This window comes from Erythrolamprus reginae, chromosome 1 (assembly GCF_031021105.1).
Source record: "Erythrolamprus reginae isolate rEryReg1 chromosome 1, rEryReg1.hap1, whole genome shotgun sequence".
In the NCBI taxonomy this organism is placed as follows: Eukaryota; Metazoa; Chordata; class Lepidosauria; order Squamata; family Dipsadidae; genus Erythrolamprus; species Erythrolamprus reginae.
This window is the reverse complement of record NC_091950.1, coordinates 69,376,181-69,397,100: the sequence shown is the minus strand read 5'-3', so window position 1 is coordinate 69,397,100 and position 20,920 is coordinate 69,376,181. Positions and strand designations below refer to the sequence as shown.

The 20,920-nt window shown below is 40.8% G+C and overlaps 1 protein-coding gene across 4 annotated transcripts in view; it reads right to left on the bottom strand.

Annotated features, from left to right (window-relative positions):
• The window catches only part of ABCD4 (ATP binding cassette subfamily D member 4), a 54,609-nt gene extending 34,277 nt beyond the window's left edge, over positions 1-20,332 (bottom strand). For 2 of the 4 annotated variants that reach the window (XM_070754941.1, XM_070754934.1), the window contains exons 1-7: positions 19,892-20,007; positions 14,564-14,682; positions 14,303-14,430; positions 12,345-12,484; positions 9,526-9,642; positions 4,545-4,670; positions 3,041-3,091 (exon numbers count right to left, since the gene is read on the bottom strand). In XM_070754941.1, the coding sequence (XP_070611042.1) occupies positions 3,041-3,091; positions 4,545-4,670; positions 9,526-9,642; positions 12,345-12,484; positions 14,303-14,430; positions 14,564-14,682; positions 19,892-19,926 (716 nt within the window). In that variant the 5' untranslated portion in view covers positions 19,927-20,007. Of the gene's footprint in view, positions 1-3,040; positions 3,092-4,544; positions 4,671-9,525; positions 9,643-12,344; positions 12,485-14,302; positions 14,431-14,563; positions 14,683-19,891 lie in introns of all 4 variants that reach the window. The other 2 variants (XM_070754944.1, XM_070754929.1) reach the window with 2 other exon arrangements.
• Positions 20,333-20,920: the final 588 nt, after the last annotated feature.

Genomic DNA, 20,920 nt, shown 5'->3' with positions numbered 1-20,920 from the left:
AGAAGGCCTAGGACTAAGATGCCTTAAACAAGATCTTAGTATTGCCCACAAGATCATATGCTGCAATGTCCTGCCTGTTGGCGACTACTTCAGCTTCAACCACCACAACACAAGAGCGCACAACAGATTTAAACTTAATATTAACCGCTCTAAACTTGACTGTAAAAAATATAACTTCAGTAACTGAGTTGTCGAAGCGTGGAACTCATTACCGGATTCCATAGTGCCATCCCCAAACCCCCAACAATTTACCCTTAGATTATCTATGGTTGACCTATCCAGATTCCTAAGAGGTCAGTAAGGGGCGAGTACAAGTGCACCAGATTGCCTTCCGTCCCCTGTCCTATTGCTCACCTATATCTTCTATACCTTTCTTCTATTCCTATATCTCTTCTTCTATTATTTCATTGATATGTTCTATTCCTATATCTTCTTTTCTATTATTTCTTAGATATATTTTACTATGAGTATCTCCTCTATAACCTTCATCATGTCTTTTATTATGTGTGTGTGTGTGTGTGTGTATACACATACAGATAGAATTGTCGGCTATCAATAAAATTAACTGCCTTGGAAATGGCCCTGTGTTGGGCCGAGAGGCAAAAAAGGAGCTGTGATGTTCCTTCAATATACCAGGGTGATTCGACACAAAATGTAACCCTTCCCTGGTACAGAGCTGAAGGGATTGGATACTGTAGCCTAGAGGATAATTCTCTGCCTTACAAGGCAAAGGTTGCAGGTTCAAGTCCCAGTGGGTATGGCTAGCTGATGAGGCCAAAATAAGGCCAAAATAGATCTATCCTAGTCTCCCTTAATTTTCAAATTCAGCTTAAACATGTGACACATTTGTTTTCGTAGATTTTCACGGGTATATATATGTAGATTGTTCTGAGTTCGGGTTTTGCCCCGTGTAATATTTTGAGTGTCTATCCGACGTTTCGGTGAAATCACATTCACCATCATCAGGCTGAAGTTATAAGCTTCGTGTTGTTGAAAATATGGAATGTTTGCAACTGCCATTTGTTCCTTATATATAGTGTTGGGGGTGGAGATTTGGTTTGAATGTAGCAAATAGATTGGGTGACTATGTTTTAATGATTTGATTGGTTGGTGGAATCACATTTAGTTGAAGGATTGACATGGTGATGATTATGATATGTTTTTTTGTTTAAGGCTGGTTTCCAAATCTCTGGTAGGCAGGACGTGTCATCTCTTTTGTTCATGCTGAGGGGGTGCTTCTCTATCTCTATGGCTTCCATAATTATCCTTCTGTATACATTTTCTGTTTTGGAAAGTAATTTAGTTTTTTCAAAGTCAATTTCGTGCCCTGTTTTTTTAATGTGCTGGACAAGGAAGGAAGTTTTTTCTTCTTTTTTGACTGCATTCTTATGTTCTGCAATGCGTGCGTTTACTCTTTGATTAGTTTGTCCAATGTATGTGGCTGAACATGTTTTGCAAGGGATTTCATAGATTCCTTGGTTTTCGAGTTGGATTTTATCTTTTGGGTTTCTTAGGATGTTTGATATTTTTTGGTTAGTGACAAATGAAGTTTTGATATTATGTTTGTGAAGAATTTTACTAATTTTGTCTGTGGTGCCTTTGATGTAAGGGAGGAGGGTGGTGCCATTATCTTGTTCTTGGTCTTGATTTTTGGGGGATGTCTCTTTTTTTATTAGGTTTGTAATTGCTTTTCTTTCGAATCCATTAGAAATTAATACATCTTTGAGTTTGTTCAATTCTGTTTTTAAGTGCTCATGGTCAGCTAGGCGTTTGGTTCTGGTGATGAGAGTTTTGGCTACTGAGGTGATCTGTGCGGGGTGGTGGTGGGAGTGTGCATTTAAATAACGGTTGGTGTGGGTTTTCTTTTGGTAGATGGTGTGTCCTAGGGTGCCATTGGGTTTTTTATAGATTAGGACATCCAGAAAGGGAAGTTGATCATTGGCTTCTGTTTCCATAGTAAATTGTATTTTGGGGTGTAGGCTATAGAGATGTGTGAGGAAATTGTCTAGTTTTTCCTTTCCATGTGGCCAAATTACAAAAGTGTCTTCTACATATCTCAGCCAAAGTTTAGGCTTGTGTTTAGATTGCTCCAATGCATTGTTTTCAAAATATTCCATGTAGAGGTTTGCGATGACAGGTGAGAGGGGTGATCCCATGGGGGCTCCTTCTATCTGTTTATATCTTTGTTCATTATAGATGAAGTATGCATTTGTCAGACAGTGGTTGGTCAGATCTTAGATATATTTGGGGGGCTTATATTTGTTTTGGATATCTGTTAAGGCTTCTTTAATTGGTATTTGTGTGAAGAGGGATACAACATCAAAACTCACAAGTAGGTCACCAGGTTGCAGGTTTTGTTTTTTAATTATTTGTACAAAGTGGAATGAATTTTGTACATATGAGGTGATAGATTCATTCCACTTTATACAAATAATTAAAAAACAAAACCTACAACCTACAATCAAGATAGAGAACTGATGACTACCAAATGGATGGAAAGGAAGTTCCATCATTTTTGTTAAAATTGTTTGAAGTTATTGATCGACATAGAACCTGGTCACACATTGTTGGATGAAATTGATCTAACCCTCAAAAAGAAAGAGATGACACATTTAAATAGTAGAAATAGAATTCATATATGGTAAAAGCAAGGACAGAAATATATAAAAAGCTATATAGTTGGTATAAATTAATTTAAGTATATTTTTCCTTTCCTTATCATGTGGCTTTAATTACCTTGGTTTATTATTTTTTATCCTCTTCCTGCATTTAGTATAATACTGCTCATCTCAAAAAGAATACAGTGATGGTTATGAATGCATGTATAACTTAAGAAAAGGGAACTTAAATTTGAAAAAAGGGAGAAAAATCATTCAAAAGCATGAACAGGCATGACGAAAATAATTTGGGGGAAAATGACAACTACATGAAATTCTATTTACTGTATATGGAATATGTATTATCCATAAAAATGTAATATACAATTTTCTTGCTTTTGAAGACAGACAGGAGATACTGAAAAAAGGGAAAAATATTTTACCTGTAGAAAGCAACAGATTCAGCATTCACCCGCAGCTGCATATGCTTAAACCTGTTAGAAAAAAGGAAAACCTTTTCTTTTGTGTGTGACAATTTCTTAGATGAAACAATCAGAATTTCAAAAAAAAACCCCTTTCATAATTATCCTACAACATAATGTTACAGATAGAAACATAGAAACATAGAAGTCTGACGGCAGAAAAAGACCTCATGGTCCATCTAGTCTGCCCTTATACTATTTTCTGTATTTTATCTTAGGATGTGTTGTGATTCCGTCCGAGGCCCCTCAGGGAACGGCTGATCTTCTGTCGGTTTCCTGCTCAGAGGGGGAGGATGAGGAACAGGAGGTGCAGGCAGACGAGGAGGAGGAATCCCAGGCTGAGGAAGAGGGGGAACAGCCAGAGGCCCCCGAGAGGGAGCTCTCCCCAGCAAGCAGCCTGGATTCCTTAGAGGAAAATGCACAAGCAATAATCGATCTGCGACAGAGAAGAGCAACACAAAGAAGGGACCAATTGGCTAGGTACTTTCAGCACTAAAGAGGCAACAGCTGGGTTTGGGTGTGGTGCTCTCTGGAAAGGCTAAAAGGCAGACCCACCCTTCCTGGCTTGTGGAGTATTATCTTTGGGAGTCCTGGGACCTGGCTGTGATCTTTGGTATCTTGGAATTCTGGTTTGTGACTTTGACTACTGAAACCTTGGGGGGGAAAGGTGGGGGTCTTATGCTCTACAGTGGTGGGTGTGCCAGCAAGAAGTTTGCTGTATTGTCTGGACATCAGGACTCTGCTGTAAAGTCTCCTAGCCTGCCTGTTGGGAAGAACAGGTTTTTCTCTGTGTTTATTTTTCAAGCTATAAAGTACTTTTGCTTTTACCAGCGTGTCTGGCTGTTTTTTCCAGTTGGTGTTGAGGTCTGGGGGAACCCAGACAGAACAGGATGGATATATGTTTATCCCAGGCATGTTTAAATTCAGTTACTGTGGATTTATCTACCATGTCTGCTGGAAGTTTGTTCCAAGGATCTACTACTCTTTCAGTAAAATAATATTTTCTCATGTTGCTTTTGATCTTTCCCCCAACTAACTTCAGATTGTGTCCCCTTGTTCTTGTGTTCACTTTCCTATTAAAAACACTTCCCTCCTGAACCTTATTTAACTCTTTAACATATTTAAATGTTTCTATCATGTTCCCCCTTTTCCGTCTGTCCTCCAGACTATACAGATTGAGTTCATTAAGTCTTTCCTGATACGTTTTATGCTTAAGACCTTCCACCATTCTTGTAGCCCGTCTTTGGACCCGTTCAATTTTGTCCGGTCAGAAGGACAGTAATAAGTACAAGGATTGTGCAGCATCTTAAGCAAGAGGCATAAAAACATTAATAGCATCTCTGACCTGTTTGTCCTGTATCTTAACCACTTGAACTGATATCACAACTAAGCTGATGTATTGGAAATAACACCACAAGTCATTTTAGATGTCAACCAATTAATAAGATCTGTTCAATATAGTCACCTGAAATCACCTTCAAGCTTTTCCTGGTGCACCAATTTTGAAATAATGGGACTCATTAGGAACTTGTTGACAATTGTCCCAATGATAAAATAGCCAAAGATGCTTAGAGGACCCAGCCAACCAGTGCTAAAAGAGAGAAATGCAGAAAAGTTAGGACTAGGAGGCTTATTTTTGTAACACTATAAATGGACAGCAGTTATTAGTGTCACAGTTATTAACACTAACCATCTATAATTCAAAGTGTTGGTTATGACCTTTAAAGCCCTTCATGGCACTGGACCAGAATATCTCCGAGACCGCCTGCTGCCGCACGAATCCCAGCGACTGATTAGGTCCCACAGAGTGGGCCTTCTCCGGGTCCCGTCAACTAAACAATGTCGGTTGGCGGGCCCCAGGGGAAGAGCCTTCTCTGTGGCGGCCCCGACCCTCTGGAACCAACTCCCCCCGGAGATTAGAACTGCCCCTACTCTCCTTGCCTTTCGTAAGCTCCTTAAGAACCACCTTTGTCGTCAGGCATGGAGGAACTGAGACATCTCCCCCGGGCATATACAATTTATGAATGGTATGTTTGTATGTATGTTTATTTAGAAAATGGGTTTTTAAAAATATTTTTAAACTGTAATTTAGATTTGTTGTAAATTGTTTCACTTTGTTGTGAGCCGCCCCGAGTCTGCGGAGAGGGGTGGCATACAAATCTAAATAATAAATAAATAAATAAATAAATAAATAAATAAGTGGTCTTTAGTTAATGATTACCGTACTTGTTCAATGAAACTGGCAAGAGTCCAGAACAAGTGGTAGTTACAGCTGGTCCCCAAAGATCTGGCCATCACAGCATCCCGTGATCTCATGCTCATGATCCTAGTTCTTGGTAATCAGTTCAGATTTTCAATCATCCCAGGTCATGCAATTGCAATTTGCAACATTTCCTTCCAGTTTCTTCAACAGAGCTCATGGGAAAGAATGCAGGAAGTTGGAAGTTGCAATCACAATAAAGTCTAATGATTTTAGTGAATTGCTGAATGATAAACAGGGACTACCAGAACTGCTGTTGCTATGTGCAATCATGTGACATTAAAATTTATGACTGCATAATAAATTTACGACTGCATTGGAAATTCTGGACTCAAGTATCCTTGTTAAGTTAGAATCACCTTTCATCAAAGAGCATTACAAATACCGTAGGGTAGGATAGTGACTGTCATTGAAAAGCTACTGCTGCCTCCACCCCATTTTAAACTAGGAGAATTCTTCATGTATTCAATATATTATGACATGGAATCTGTGGGCAGACAATCTGAAGAATAGTTACTGCTACTCTTTCTGCTTATGACTTAACTGAGGTTTGCTAGTAGTCGAGTAGATAGATCCTGAGCTGGAAATATTAAATAGATTAAATGCCATTAAGTGAAGTTGAAATGTTACTCTATGGCAGAGGTTTCCAAACTTGTCAACTTTAAGACTTGTGGACTTCAACTCCCAGAATTCTCCAGCCAGCTATGCTGGCTGGAGAATTCTGGGAGTTGAAGTCCACGAGTCTTAAAGTTGACAAGTTTGAGGACCCCTGCTCTATGGAGTTCTACTAAACTGAGACTCTCCAAATATACAATTGTATTAGTTTGAAAATTTTCTAGTCTTTTTCCACTCCATTTGCTCAAAAGAAGCAAATGGTGATCAGAATATTTTTGTACTTGATGCTGAAAACTCATTAATTTCCTTCCATGGCATTAAAATACAATAAGATTAAATAAAATAGCATTTTACTGACTTTTCATAGCCTCCTCTAAATCTACTGTGCAAAGAGCTGTAATGTCTCCTGAACCTAAGAGATACCCACCCAAATTCATCTCTTTCAACTGTATTCGGAAACACTGCAACCCTTGAGCGCTATTGCAATGTGGTTTCAGCTATCCAAGATGGGTGGCTATCTGGGATAAGTGGATGTTGAGAAATGCTCTTTGCAAGGCATTTGTATAATTGCCAAATATTTTTTTTGATGCTCACTTTGTCCCTAAAGAAGCACCAAGTGAAAGCTTCCATTCCATTCCATTCTTATTTTTTTCTAATCCTGACATTTGTTATTCACTGAATTGTAAACACATCCTATCTGAAGACATGCTGTAGGCAAAAATAGCAGTTTGAAAAATTGTTGGAAATAAGCATAGAGAATTAGGAAGAATATCATAAACATATCAACTTGGAAACCACGTAAATATTTTAAATTGACAAGAAACATACTGCATTTGCTCTTTTCAGTCCTTCCCTTTTCCTCCCACACAATCTTTGTTTCCCATGTATAAAAGCTGTTTATACATACACTGTTCTTGAATCTACCCTTCCCAAAAAATTTGTACTTGTACCTTAAACTCCTTGTCAATCAAACCAACCATTTCCAGTAGAGTTTTGATAGTCTCCAACTGTATCTTGTAACCATCATCACTGATTTCCCTTCCCTTTTAACCTCGATGGCTACAAGGCTACAAAACTCTACTGGAAAATGTTGATCTGGTAAATAAAGAGTTAAAGGTAAGAGCCATGGTGGTGCAGTGGTTAGAAAGCAATATTGCAGGCTGATTCTGCCAACTGCCAGGAGTTCGATCCTGACCGGCTCAAGGTTGACTCAACCTTCCATCCTTTGGAAGTAGATAAAATGGGGACCCAGATTGTTGGAGGAAATATGCTGTCTCTTAAACATTTTAGAGAAGGTTGTAAAGCACTACGAAACAGTACACTGTATAAGTCTAAGTACTATTGTTATTTTTTCCCAGTGTTCCCCATACTAGGTACTGTCTAGGTGTGTGACCAACAATGTCCAATCAGCACAGTCACTTTATCAGAGTTTAAATCCCTTAATTTCAAGGACATGCAAGATGGGAGGGATTATTAGTCTGCGGAGAGGGGCAGCATACAAATCTAATAAATAAATAATTAAATAAATAAATAAATAATTTAGTTTTAGAGTATTTTCATCCCTTCCATGCAGCAATGGGCTACGAGCCGGGACGCTAAATTGCGCTTGCTGCCGCAGCTGGTAAATTCCTGCGACACCAGCGCGATTTTGCTGCTGCACCTGTGGAGGTAGCAAAATTGCACCTGTGTTTCAGCGAGGTTTTACCTGTGGCTCCATGCGCAATTTTCCTACCTTCACAGGTGCAGCAGCAAAATCGTGCTGCTCCCGCAAGAACCTATGAGCCGCGGCGGCGAGCGCAATTTAGCATTCTGGCTTGTAGCCCACCGCTGCTTCCATGCTACTATCAGTAGGTGAGTGGACAATATTATAGCCTACTTGAACATGATCAGTTTGATTTACAAGCCATTCCACAGCACACTGTAATCCTAGCCTTGCTTTTTTCTGCTTTGTCCTGACCAAATGAAAATTGCAATGGCTTTCAGGTACTATTGAATGACTTTGAACTGTGTGCTGGTGTGTAGGGCCCATATATCTGCAATGAACCACATTGGAATGCATGTTTCAATCAAAGAGGGAAAAGGGAAGAAAATGTAGTTTCTTGAGGTTGCAGGACAGCCACAAGATTGTGGGTGAACTTGTTTGTTTGCTTTGCTGCTTGCAATGAGCCAGTCCTGGACTGCCGTCAGTATCATATAACTACCAGGGAGCTAGCGCAGGGGAACATCCCCATGTGACAGGGTTCACTGCAAGCAGGCTCTTCATTATAGGAATCAATTGAATTCAATTCAATTCAATTTATTAGATTTGTATGCCACCCCTCTCCGAAGACTCGGGGCGACTCACAACAACAATAAAAACAGTATAACAATGGAACAAATTTAATAATAAAATTACATTAAAAAACCCCAACAATTAAAAAACCTTACAACACATACATACCAAACATAAAATATAAGAAAGCCTGGGGGAGATGTCTTAATTCCCCCATGCCTGGAGATATAGGTGGGTCTTGAGTAACTTGCGAAAGACAAGGAGGGTGGGGGCCCTTCTAATCTCTGGGGGGAGCTGGTTCCAGAGGGCCAGGGCCGCCACAGAGAAGGCTCTTCCCCTGGGGCCTGCCAAACGACATTGTTTGGTCGACGGGACCCGGAGAAGGCCAACTCTATGGGACCTTATCGGCCGCTGGGATTTGTGCGGTAGAAGGCGGTTTCGGAGGTATTCTGGTCCAATGCCATGAAGGGCTTTAAAGGTCATTACCAACACTTTGAATTGTGACCGGAAATGATACAAAATGCCTAAATTTCTCTGCTGTTCTCTAGTCGTCATCTCACTTTCTGTAGCCTATGTATGTATGTTAAGCCTCATGTGTGTTCTAGTTCGGGGTTTTGTTTTGGTTTTTATTAAATTTTATTATTTTATAAATATCCTCTCCACCTCAATATCAATAATAATAAAAAATAATAATTAAAATGTCAAAAAAAGAGAAAGCAAACCCAGGTAATATCCCAATGATTACATTAGATTAGATTTATTGGATTTATATGCCGCCCCTCTCCATAGACTCGGGGCGGCTCAAACAATGGTAAAAAACAATACATAGTAATAAATCTAATATTTAGCAATCTAAATTACAATTTTAGGTTAAAAAATCCAAGAGAAATCCCAATATATAAAAAACAAGCACACAATCGAATCATACACAGAAACTACATGGGCAAGGGGGAGATGTTTCAATTCCCCCATGCCTGATGGCAGAGGTGGATTTTAAGGAGTTTTCGAAAGGCAGGGAGGGTGGGGGCAATCCTAATCTCTGGGGGGAGCTGGTTCCAGAGGGTCGGAGCCACCACAGAGAAGGCTCTTCCCCTGGGTCCTGCCAGATGACATTGTTTAGTTGACGGGACCCGGAGAAGGCCAACTCTGTGGGACCTAACCGGTCACTGGGATTTGTGCGGCAGAAGGTGGTCCCGGAGATATTCTGGTCCGATGCCATGAAGGGCTTTATAGGTCATAATCAACACTTTGAATTGTGACCGGAAACTGATCGGCAGCCAGTGCAGGCAACTTTCCTACCTGTAAAAACATTGATAGGTGTAATAAACAAGGGTGAAAGGCGAGATGATCAGCTTACTGGCCATGGAGCTCAGCTGTCTGCAGAACCTCTCGACATCTTGACTGATTCTCTGGTCTCTAAACAATTGTGCAAAAAAGAGATGTTAGCTTGACAATACCGCCGTGACAAGAACAGCAAAGGAGAAAAATTAATGTGTCATGAACAAAATAATTCATTCGCTATTTCAAGTGAAACATGCCTTAGGTTAGAATAGTAATGAATATCAACAGTCTTTTAAGTTATATATCAATGTTAATTATTAATTCTCTAAATTTCTGGGTTCAATTCAAAGTGGAAATGATCACTTATGTTCCCACACCATTCCCTGTGGTCCTGCTTTCCAAACTGATTCCACTTGGTTGGTCTTTTCATCCTGAGGCAGCCTGATGAAAATCACCTTCCGTGATAGGGCTCATGGGACTTGATTTATTTATTTATTTATTGGATTCGTATGCCGCCCCTCTCCGCAGACTTGGGGCGTCTAACAACAGTAATAAAACAGTATATGACAATAATCCAATACTAAAAACAGTTAAAAACCCATTATAATAAAAAACCAAACATACATACAGATATACCATGCATAAAATTGTAAAGGCCTAGGGGGAAAGAGTATCTCAATTCCCCCATGCCTGGCGGCAGAGGTGGGTTTTAAGCAGCTTACGAAAGGCAAGGAGGGTGGGGGCAATTCTAATCTCTGGGGGGAGTTGGTTCCAGAGGGCTGGGGCCGTCACAGAGAAGGCTCTTCCCCTGGGTCCCACCAAGCGACATTGTTTGGTTGACGGGACCCGGAGAAGACCCACTCTGTGGGACCTAACTGGTCGCTGGGATTCGTGCAGCAGAAGGCGGTCCCTGAGGTAATCTGGTCCGGTGCCATGAAGGGCTTTATAGGTCATAACCAACATAGATGTACTATGGCTTCCTTCCAGGTTCAGGCAGTCCCTTCCCTTCATTCTAGAAGATTATTAAGAACTTCCTACCCCAGCAGGCTTTGAATTGCTTGGCTATGGGTGTTTATCTGTATATATGTTCTCATATTTTGTGACCTGTCAGACTGTAAAATGTTTTTGTTATATAATTTTTTCCCTCAGGTTTCCCTCAGAACAAAGTGAGGGAACATTAATAAATGGGGTAAATAAATAAATGCCAGAGACCAAACCCATTCTGTAATCTTACTTAATGACTACAACAACTAACAATTACAGTTAATTGGAATTTTGGTCATAAATTGAGAAATAGCTGTATTATCAAGGAGTGTGAGGACGCTACTTGGAGAGGCAGTCTTGGAAATAAACGATTATGCTGGTAAGTGTTAACTAGACTATAAAGAATATACAATGTTGCAGCTTCCCATTTTTCTAAATTAAAAGAAAAATTTAAAATGAAAAAGGGAGATCTGCAGAGACCCTGCTGATAATGGGTGTGTTGGTACTGGTACTTCTGGGCATCATGTTGAAAACCAAACCCACATAATTCCTCTCCAAGGTTATATTCTCTTTAGCTAGTAAACTGGATATACTCCACAAAATTGTAATACGTAACTAATCTGTGTTAATATTTAAGATGCATAAGACTTTTAATTTTATTTAATATCATATACAGTGATACCTCATCTTAGGAACTTAATTGGTTCCGGGACGAGGTTAGTAAGGTGAAAAGTTTGTAAGATGAAACAATGTTTCCCATAGGAATCAATGGAAAAGCGATTAACGTGTGCAAGCCCAAAACTCACCCCTTTTGCCAGCGGAAGCACCCGTTTTTGTGCTGCTGGGATTCCCCTGAGGCTCCCCTCCATGGGAAACCCCACCTCCGGATTTCTGTGTGTTTTGTGATGCTGCAGGGCAATCTCAGCAGCGCAAAAACGGGTGCTTCGCTGGCAACGGAAGTCCGGAGGTGGGGTTTCCCAGCGAGGGGAGCCTCAGCGAAATTGCAGCAGTGCAAAAACACGGAAGTCCTTGAAACCCCACCTCCGGACTTCCATGTTTTGTGATACTGCGATTTCGCTGAAGCTCCCCTCGCTGGGAAACCCCACCTCTGGACTTCCGTTGCCAGCAAAGCGCCTGTTTTTGCACTGCTGGGATTCCCCTGCAGCATCGCAAAAACACGGAAGTCTGGAGGTGGTGTTTCCCATGAAGGGGAGCCTCAGGGAAATTCCAGCAGCGCAAAAACAGGCGCTTCGCTGGCAACAGAAGTCTGGAGGTGGGGCATCCCAGTGGCGGCGGCTTGGGTTTGTATGATGAAAATAGTTTGGAAGAAGAGGCAAAAAAATCTTAAACCCCGGGTTTGTATCTCAAAAAGTTTGTACGACGAGGGGTTTGTATGACGAGGTATCACTGTATTTTTAAAACCAGAAACCTAGTTTGACACAGAACATTTTAAATCTAAATGCAACTACCTCAGTTTTATTACAGTTATTATAGTTATTATATAACAGCTCAAATATTTTATCAAGGAAGTATGCAGAATTGACTGTCTGAAGCCCAACTTCTAAAATATACAATCCCAAAATATATCTCCCATTAATAAAAATGTCCATTTCAGGAGAACCTCAATCTGACTGGTGCATTTTAGATTGAAATATGCTGCAATACTAGTATAAAGTAACCCATAGTAGGTGGTGATAGAATTAAAATGAAATGAACTCCCTGTGACTATAAATAAGTGTCCATGGACACTGAGATGAGAAAAAAAGCACATATAAGACAGACCTGGATGAGTCTAGATGCACAAACATCTCTAACAATAGCTAGAACGGAATTGAAAATGGTTAGACACTTACGGATTATCAATTTCCTCATGTAGAACATTCAGAATATAATATTCCTGGCCCCGAAAGTAGTAGCCATGGAGGTATTCAGTGAGAGTCTTTCTCCAGCTGACATACATCAGATTGCATATAAACTGGTCTAAACTCTTCAGCTGACAAAGAGAGAGAGAGAGAAAGAGAGAGAGAGAGAATACTGAAGATCAAACATGGGGAGAGACAACATATAAAAGGAATGGTTTGGATGTTTGGTGAGCAAATAGCTACATTTCCTAAAGCAGGTTATAAAGATTATTTTTATTATGCAGAATCAAAACAACCGGTTTGAACAGGCAGCAGCCCAACTCTGAGAATAATTAAATATCTTTAATTCCTTAATGCAATGTTTCCCAACCTTGGACTTCAACTCCCAGAATTCCCCAGCCAGCGAATGCTGGCTGGGGAATTCTGGGAGTTGAAGTCCAAATATCTTCAAGTTGCCAAGGCTGGGAAACACTGCCTTAATGTACAGGCAACTTGTTCTTTTGGTCAGTTTGGAAAGCAGGATCACAGGGAATGTTGTGGGAGCATAAGTTTATTTATTTATTACTTGGATTTGTATGCCGCCCCTCTCCGATAAGTGATCATGTCAGATTCAATCTGATGCATAGTATTGAACAAATGCACTCAAGGAACTTTTTTTTGTATATTTCTGACTAATTTATATAAGGAGTCATATAAAGCTGAAAGCAACACAACCCAATTTAGATCTATACATATATGGATCTATATCTATACACAGATGGGTGAGAAATTGGATTGCATTTAACCTGTACCTTGTGTGTACCAGAAAATCCCTTTGACATTTGAAAAGGGAGTTGTTTCTGCTTTTCTGTTGATAAAGACCTTTTGTTTTCCTTCTATCGTGGGGTGTGTGTCTGTTTGGGACTAATTACCCTGTAATTACGGGCGGTTGGGACACGCCGGCAGAACAGTAAGGATACAAAATGCCTAAATTTCTCTGCTGTTCTCTAGTCGTCATCTCACTTTCTGTAGCTTATGTATGTATGTTAAGCCTCATGTGTGTTCTAGTTCGGGGTTTTGTTTTGGTTTTTATTAAATTTTATTATTTTATAAATATCCTCTCCACCTCAATATCAATAATAATAAAAAATAATAATTAAAATGTCAAAAAAAGAGAAAGCAAACCCAGGTAATATCCCAATGATTACATTAGATTAGATTTATTGGATTTAGATGCCGCCCCTCTCCATAGACTCGGGGCGGTTCAAACAATGGTAAAAAACAATACATAGTAAGAAATCTAATATTTAGCAATCTAAATTACAATTTTAGGTTAAAAAATCCAAGAGAAATCCCAATATATAAAAAACAAGCACACAATCGAATCATACACAGAAACTACATGGGCAAGGGGGAGATGTTTCAATTCCCCCATGCCTGATGGCAGAGGTGGATTTTAAGGAGTTTCCGAAAGGCAAGGAGGGTGGGGGCAATCCTAATCTCTGGGGGGAGCTGGTTCCAGAGGGTCGGAGCCACCACAGAGAAGGCTCTTCCCCTGGGTCCTGCCAGATGACATTGTTTAGTCGACGGGACCTGGAGAACGCCAACTCTGTGGGACCTAACCGGTCACTGGGATTTGTGCGGCAGAAGGTGGTCCCGGAGATATTCTGGTCCGATGCCATGAAGGGCTTTATAGGTCATAACCAACACTTTGAATTGTGACCGGAAACTGATCGGCAACCAGTGCAGACTGAAGAATATTAACATATACCAAGCTGAATTTTTATCATGTCACTGAATTCAGATTATATAAAAGGGTAATGCTCCATTTTCTCATTCTTCCAATATACAGACATTTCAAAGACTGACAGAATGCCCATCGTTTGACATCTAAAATTAGACTTTATATGTTTATTCCAGTTGTCTTCCCAACCTTTTCCTCCCCTCATAAGGAAAAAAAAATCACTTACCAAGGAGTTGAGTAGAATGAGAATCAGAGCAACTCCTGTCAGCTTATTGAACCCATAAAGATCTTTCTTTCCCAGAACTGAGAAATATTGACTGGGAATCAGTCCCACCTGGTAAATGATCAGTTGAGCTAGGAGAGATAGGAGAAACATTTTCAAAAGCATAAGCTGTAATGGCATGTCAATAAAAAGAGACAATAACCCTGCATTATGGCAAAAAAAGAAACATATAAAATGACTTGTTTTAGAAAATTGTTCGCTTACTCAACAAAGCGACGACAAGCAAGGTTAGAAACATCAACACATTCTTAGAGGTGAAGGTAGGAAATAAAATTCTTTGGATCTTTAGGAATCGGTGGAGGAACTGACGATCCAGCTGGGGCCTAGAAGAAAGATAAGAGGAGAAGAAAAGTTATAAAGCTGAACTGCTACTATGGAAATGTCACTGCCACACTGCTAAACCCTCCATTCTATGCATTCTAAGCTAACTGAAATTTGGGGCGGGGGGAAAGCTTCATAGAAACATAGAAGACTGACGGCAGAAACAGACCTCATGATCCATCTAGTCTGCCCTTATACTATTTCCTGTATTTTACCTTGGGATGGATCTATGTTTATCCCAGGCATGTTTAAATTCAGTTACTGTGGATTTACCAACCACGTCTGCTGGAAGTTTGTTCCAAGGATCTACTAATCTTTCAGTAAAATATTTTCTCATGTTGTTTTTGATCTTTCCCCCAACTAACTTCAGATTGTGTCCGCTTGTTCTTGTGTTCACTTTCCTATTAAAAACACTTCCCTCCTGAACCTTATTTAACCCTTTGACATATTTAAATGTTTCGATCACGTCCCCCCTTTTCCTTCTGTCCTCCAGACTATACAGATTAGAACAACCACAGAGGGGGCCCAGATATCTTGGCAAATTTAGACATTAGTCCAGTGAAGGGCTACCAAAATTTTTACTACCACACTGTGGCCGTGGTTTATGCAGGACGCCCTGCATTTTCTTTCAATGTCTTTCAGTACAAATTGGGTGCTCTGGGGTGGAGCTCCATTTTCGCTACCCCACTGCGTCCCCCCCCCCCAGGCAGCAGCCCACCCCTGCATCAGTCCCACTTGAGGCCAACACTGGACATAGAACATGTAGAATAGCTGCACTTTTGTTTCAGATGTATGTTATGTAGGACTGCAGGCACCAGGGACCGGTTCTGTGGAGTGAGTATTTTTTTTTCTGTGGACCAGAAGGAGCATGTTTTGCGTGTTTGCCTGCATCCCACAGATGGGGCTTCACTTATTTCCATGACCTGGTTTCTGGCATGCTGTGGCCAGTGCCAGTCCATGGACTGAGTGTTGGAGGCTTCTGAGATAGAACACTGTCTGCAAACTTCCACAAAGATCAAATATTAAAACTGTTTTTGCTTTAACATTGGATTTGTATATTGTACTACTGTTGTGAGCCGCTCCAAGTCCTCGGAGAGGGGCGGCATACAAATCTAATAAATTATTATTATTATTAATATTATTATTAATAATAATAATAATAATAATAATAATAATAAATATTGGGCTGGTCTGGGGAACAGCTTTGGCTTTGCCAGGGGAACCTGGGTACCTTTTCCCAGGTTCGCCTGGTATACCAGTTGCGTCTCTATTTGGATCAGGAGGCTCTGTGCACGATCACTCAGGCCCTCATCACCCCCACATCTTGATTACTGGAACACACTCTACATGGGGTTACCCTTGAAGAGTGTTCGCAGACTGCTCTGTGCACTACACTGGCTGCCAATTGGTCCCCGGGCACAATTCACAAGTCGAAGATTACGTGTATTGGCCATGAGTTCTCATGCCTTCCTTATTTGCTGCTTAGCTTGCTGCAATTTGCTTTACCCGGGGCTGCCCTTGGAAATGATTTGGAAGGTGCACCTGGTGCAAAACACAGCAGCCCTCATGTTGGCCCAAGATGCAGAGTTTTGAGTAGAATTTTTGAAACTGTGAGAATTTGATGAGGTTCAGTGGAAAACAAAGGTGTGAAAAGTCCACTCAAACACAATTTTCTATCACTAGAGTTTTACCTGTTTAGTGATTTTTTTTCTGGAAGAAAAGAACTGTAAAAAACAACCACTTGTAGTAGAATAACACTAATTTTCTGGTGTTACTGTACTGCCTGCCATGGGCTTTCAAATCCACTTCATGGCGCTGGCTATTACTTATCAAGGACTTAATGGCTTGGGTCCTCAAGAGGGAGAATCTCCTCTTGCAATTAATTCTGGACAGAATTAATTTAATTTAATTTATTAGGCTTATAAGCCACACAACTCCTTGCGGACTCTGGGCAGCCTACAGTAATACAAATAATATAATATAATAATAACAATGTAAACAATGATAAAAAGACATAATAAACGATAGTAGTATAAAAGAGTTAAGAAGGGTGCTCAGTGGCTCTGCCTTCCTAGCCCATCCAATTTTGGAATATGGTGAAAGTGGAAACTGCAAACAGGCATTCTCAGTCAAAGCTCTTGGCTTCTGGCCTGCCTCTCTGCAGGTCAGATTGACCCTTTCCGGCAATCACTCAGGAACAACAACTCATGAATAAAATTGTCCAAGCCTGAGATGACGTTTCTAATCTGTATTTCATTCTATTAATTGTAAATCATCTGTATCAATAATTTTCAAACTTGGCAACTTCTAAGATTCAATTTTCAGAATTCCACAACCAGCATGCTGGCTGGGGAATTCTGGGAGTTGAAGTCTGCACATCTTAAAGTCTGAAAGGGACCTTGGAGATCTTCTAGTCCGATCCCCTTCCCAAAGTGCATCCCAGACAAATAGTTGTCCAGTCTTTTCTTAAAAACCTCCAGCGCCCACAATGTGGGTGGCACAGTAGGTAGACTTCAGGACTGCATGCCACTAAAGCTGACTGCTAGATCTGCAGGTCAGTGGTTCAAATCTCATCACCGGCTCAAGGTTGACTCAGAGCTTCTGGGAGGGCATTTTTGGCTTCCAGAGAGCCTCCTGGGGTATGGTGGAGGGCATTTTTACCCTCTCCTGGTTCCAGGGAAGCCTTTGGAGCCTGGGGAGGGTGAAACACGAGCCTACTGGGCCCACCAGAAATTGGGAAACAGGCCGTTTCCGGCCTCCAGAGGGCCTCCAGGGGATGGGGGAAGCCTTTTTCACCCTCCTGAGGCATTGAATTATAGGTGTGAGCACTCGCGCACACACACATACTCTTTCGGCACCCGAGCGAAGAAAGGTTCGCCATCACTGGTTTAGCCTCTAGGCCCGGGATGTCAAACTCGATTTCATTTAAAGGCCGCATCAGGATGGGGTTTGATCTTGGGAGCAGTAGTAGGTTGCTACTGTTACGGTAGGGGATGGCACACCGGTAGTGGCCGCCAGATTGCGCAATTTGCGTGCGGCCATTACGGTACCAGTCCTATGAGCGCCGCCATCTTTTTTCCGTATTTTTGCTTTGCGCGCATGCACAGAAGCCCCACCATCTTTTTTCGTGAGGGGATGCACACGCGTGATATTTCAGTGATTTTTTATTTCTGCACATGCGCGGAAACAAAAAAACCACTGAACTCCCACAAAAATCTCCTCGTGATATTTTCAGTGAATTTTTGCTTCCTGCGTATGCACAGAAGCAAAAACACACTAGGACATACACACATAGCATGCATGCAAGAGAACCAAAGCTGCACACACAGTGCACTCATAGCGGCGGTAATAGCAATCCGCCCCTGCGGAATTATTTTATTTATTTTACTTTATTTTTTATTATTTTATTTATTTTATTTTATTTTATTTTATTTTAATTTAATTTAATTTATTTTATTTTATTTTATTTTATTTTTTATTATTTTATTTATTTTATTTTATTATTAGAGTTGAAAGGGACCTTGCAGGTCATCAAGTCCAACCCCTTGCTCATCCCCTTTTGAAGTATGCAGCATTACTTAAAATTCAGAAAAAAGAGTGCTAACCTTAAACCTACTGGGTTTTTTGGGTGTTTTTTTGCTTTTTCTAAACTGAAAAACTAGAGAAAGTGCAGAGGAGAGCAACCAGGATGATTGGGAGGACTGGGAACTATAATATAGGCGGTTGTAAGAACTGGGCATGGCCAGTCTAGTAAAGAGAAGGCCCAGGGGAAACATGATAGCAGGGTTCCAATACTTGAGGGTCTACCACAGAAAGGAGGGGGTCAGATTGTTTTCCAAAGCACCAGAAAGCCAGACAAGGAATAACGGATGGAAACTGACCAAGGAGAGATTCAATCTGGAAAGATATTGACAAAATTGAATGGGTCCAAAGACGGGCTACAAGAATGGTGGAAGGTCTTAAGCATAAAACATATCAGGAAAGACTTAATGAACTCAATCTGTATAGTCTGGAGGACAGAAGGAAAAGGGGGGACATGATCGAAACATTTAAATATGTTAAAGGGTTAAATAAGGTTCAGGAGGGAAGTGTTTTTAATAGGAAAGTGAACACAAGAATAAGGGGACACAATCTGAAGTTAGTTGGGGGAAAGATCAAAAGCAACGTGAGAAAATATTATTTCACTGAAAGAGTGGTAGATCCTTGGAACAAACTTCCAGCAGACGTGGTTGGAAAATCCACAGTAACTGAATTTAAACATGCTTGGGATAAACATATATCCATTGTAAGATGAAATACAGGAAATAGTATAAGGGCAGACTAGATGGACCATGAGGTCTTTTTCTGCCGTCAGACTTCTATGTTTCTATGAAATAAGGAGAAACTTTCTGACAGTGAGAGCAATCAACCAGTGGAACAGCTTGCATTCGGAAGTTGTGGGAGCTTCAACACTTGAGACCTTCAAGAATAGAATAGAATAGAATAGAATAGAATGGAATGGAATGGAATGGAATTCTTTATTGGCCAAGTGTGATTGGACACACAATGAATTTGTCTTTGGTGCATATGTTCTCAGGGTACATAAAAGAAAATATACATTGGTCAAGGTACAATACTTAAGGATTGTCATAGGGGTCAAATAAGCAATCAGGAAACAATATTAATATAAATAGTGAAGATACAAGCAACAAGTCACAGTCATACAGGATCCTGTATGTGGGAGAAAATGGGTGATAGGAACAATGAGAAGAAACTAGTAGTAATAGTAGTGCAGACTTAGTAAATAGTTTGACAGTGTTGAGGGAATTATTTGTTCAGCAGAGGGAGGGCATTTGGGGAAAAAACAAGAGGAAATTGGACTATCTGTCTGAAATGAAATAGGGGTGAGATGGGGTTGGACTAGAAATCAGGGGTAGGCAAACTTGGCTCTTCTATGATTTGTGGACTTCAACTCCCAGAATTCCTGAGCCAATCATACTAGCTCAGGAATTCTGGGAGTTGAAGTCCACAAGTCTTAAAGTTGCCAAGTTTGAGCGCCCCTGACCTACAGGGTCCCACAACTCTAATAATCTGAAACCACCATTGCTTCTTACCCCACCCCACCCTGCTCGGCACCGGAACCCTGACCACAACCGCCTCCGTTCATAAGGAGCTCCCATACAGTGACCCCTTTTTCCGTACTCGATCGTGGACTATTTTTAAAGGACTTACCGGATAGTTTTCTTAGCCGTTTCCCCTGGAGCCATGGAAGGAGCTGCTCTTTCCTTGCAAAGAAAAAAAAAAAGCGCTTCCCAGAGTCCACTCCGGATCGCGCTAGAGGATGTAAGCCTCCCGTCCCTTCAAGGCTTCGATTCCAGTTCCACCCCAGTCCAGGGGTTTTGATGATCATTCATTATTGTTTTGGATTATTCACTAGCAAGTCAGAAAGAGCTATTGCCGGAGTGTCATCATTGGAGGAAAAAACAACAACTGAGTTGTGAGCAAGCTACAAAAAAAAAAGACGGCCGAGATGGCCAGATATTCATATCCGAAGTTATTTTAGTGGGAATAACCAAAGAACTACACAGTGCAGGATTCTACCGATCCTTCCAACTCTCATTTTCTGTCTGTATCCCTAAGCGTCCTGTTTCACGGCCGTCTGCATGGACTTAATGTATACTTCCGGTCCCGGATTGCAGTTTTCAAGTCCTTCGAGGGTCGAAGAGTGGCGGAAATGCTTCAGTTGGCATTGCTTGAACGATGTAATACGTGCCCTGAAGTTCAGTCTATAAAAACCTATGATACAAAAATGCTTTCGGTTTTTCTTTCTCTTTCTTTCTTTCTTTCATTTCTTTTTCTCTCACACATTTCTTTCTTTCCTTTTCTTTCTTCTCCCTTCTTTCTTTCCCTCTCCTTCCTTCCTCTCTTTTCTTTCTCTCATTTTTCTCTCTCACATTTCTTTCTTTTCCCCTTCTTTCTTTCCCTCTCCTTCCTTCTTTTCTCTTATTTCCTTTTGTCTCTCGTATTTCTTTCTTTCTTTCTCTCACACATTTCTTTCTTTCCTTTTCTTTCTTTCTCCTTTCCCTCTCCTTCCTTCCTCCCTCCTTTCTTTCTTTTATTTCTTTTTCTCTCTTCTTCCGTCCTTCCCTTTCCCCCCGTCTCTCCTTCCCTCGTTCCTTCGTCCCTTCCTTCCTTGCAACCGATTAGCAGCAGTTATTTCGTTTGAAAATTTGCGTTAGGAAAAACTTTAAAACCGGGTTT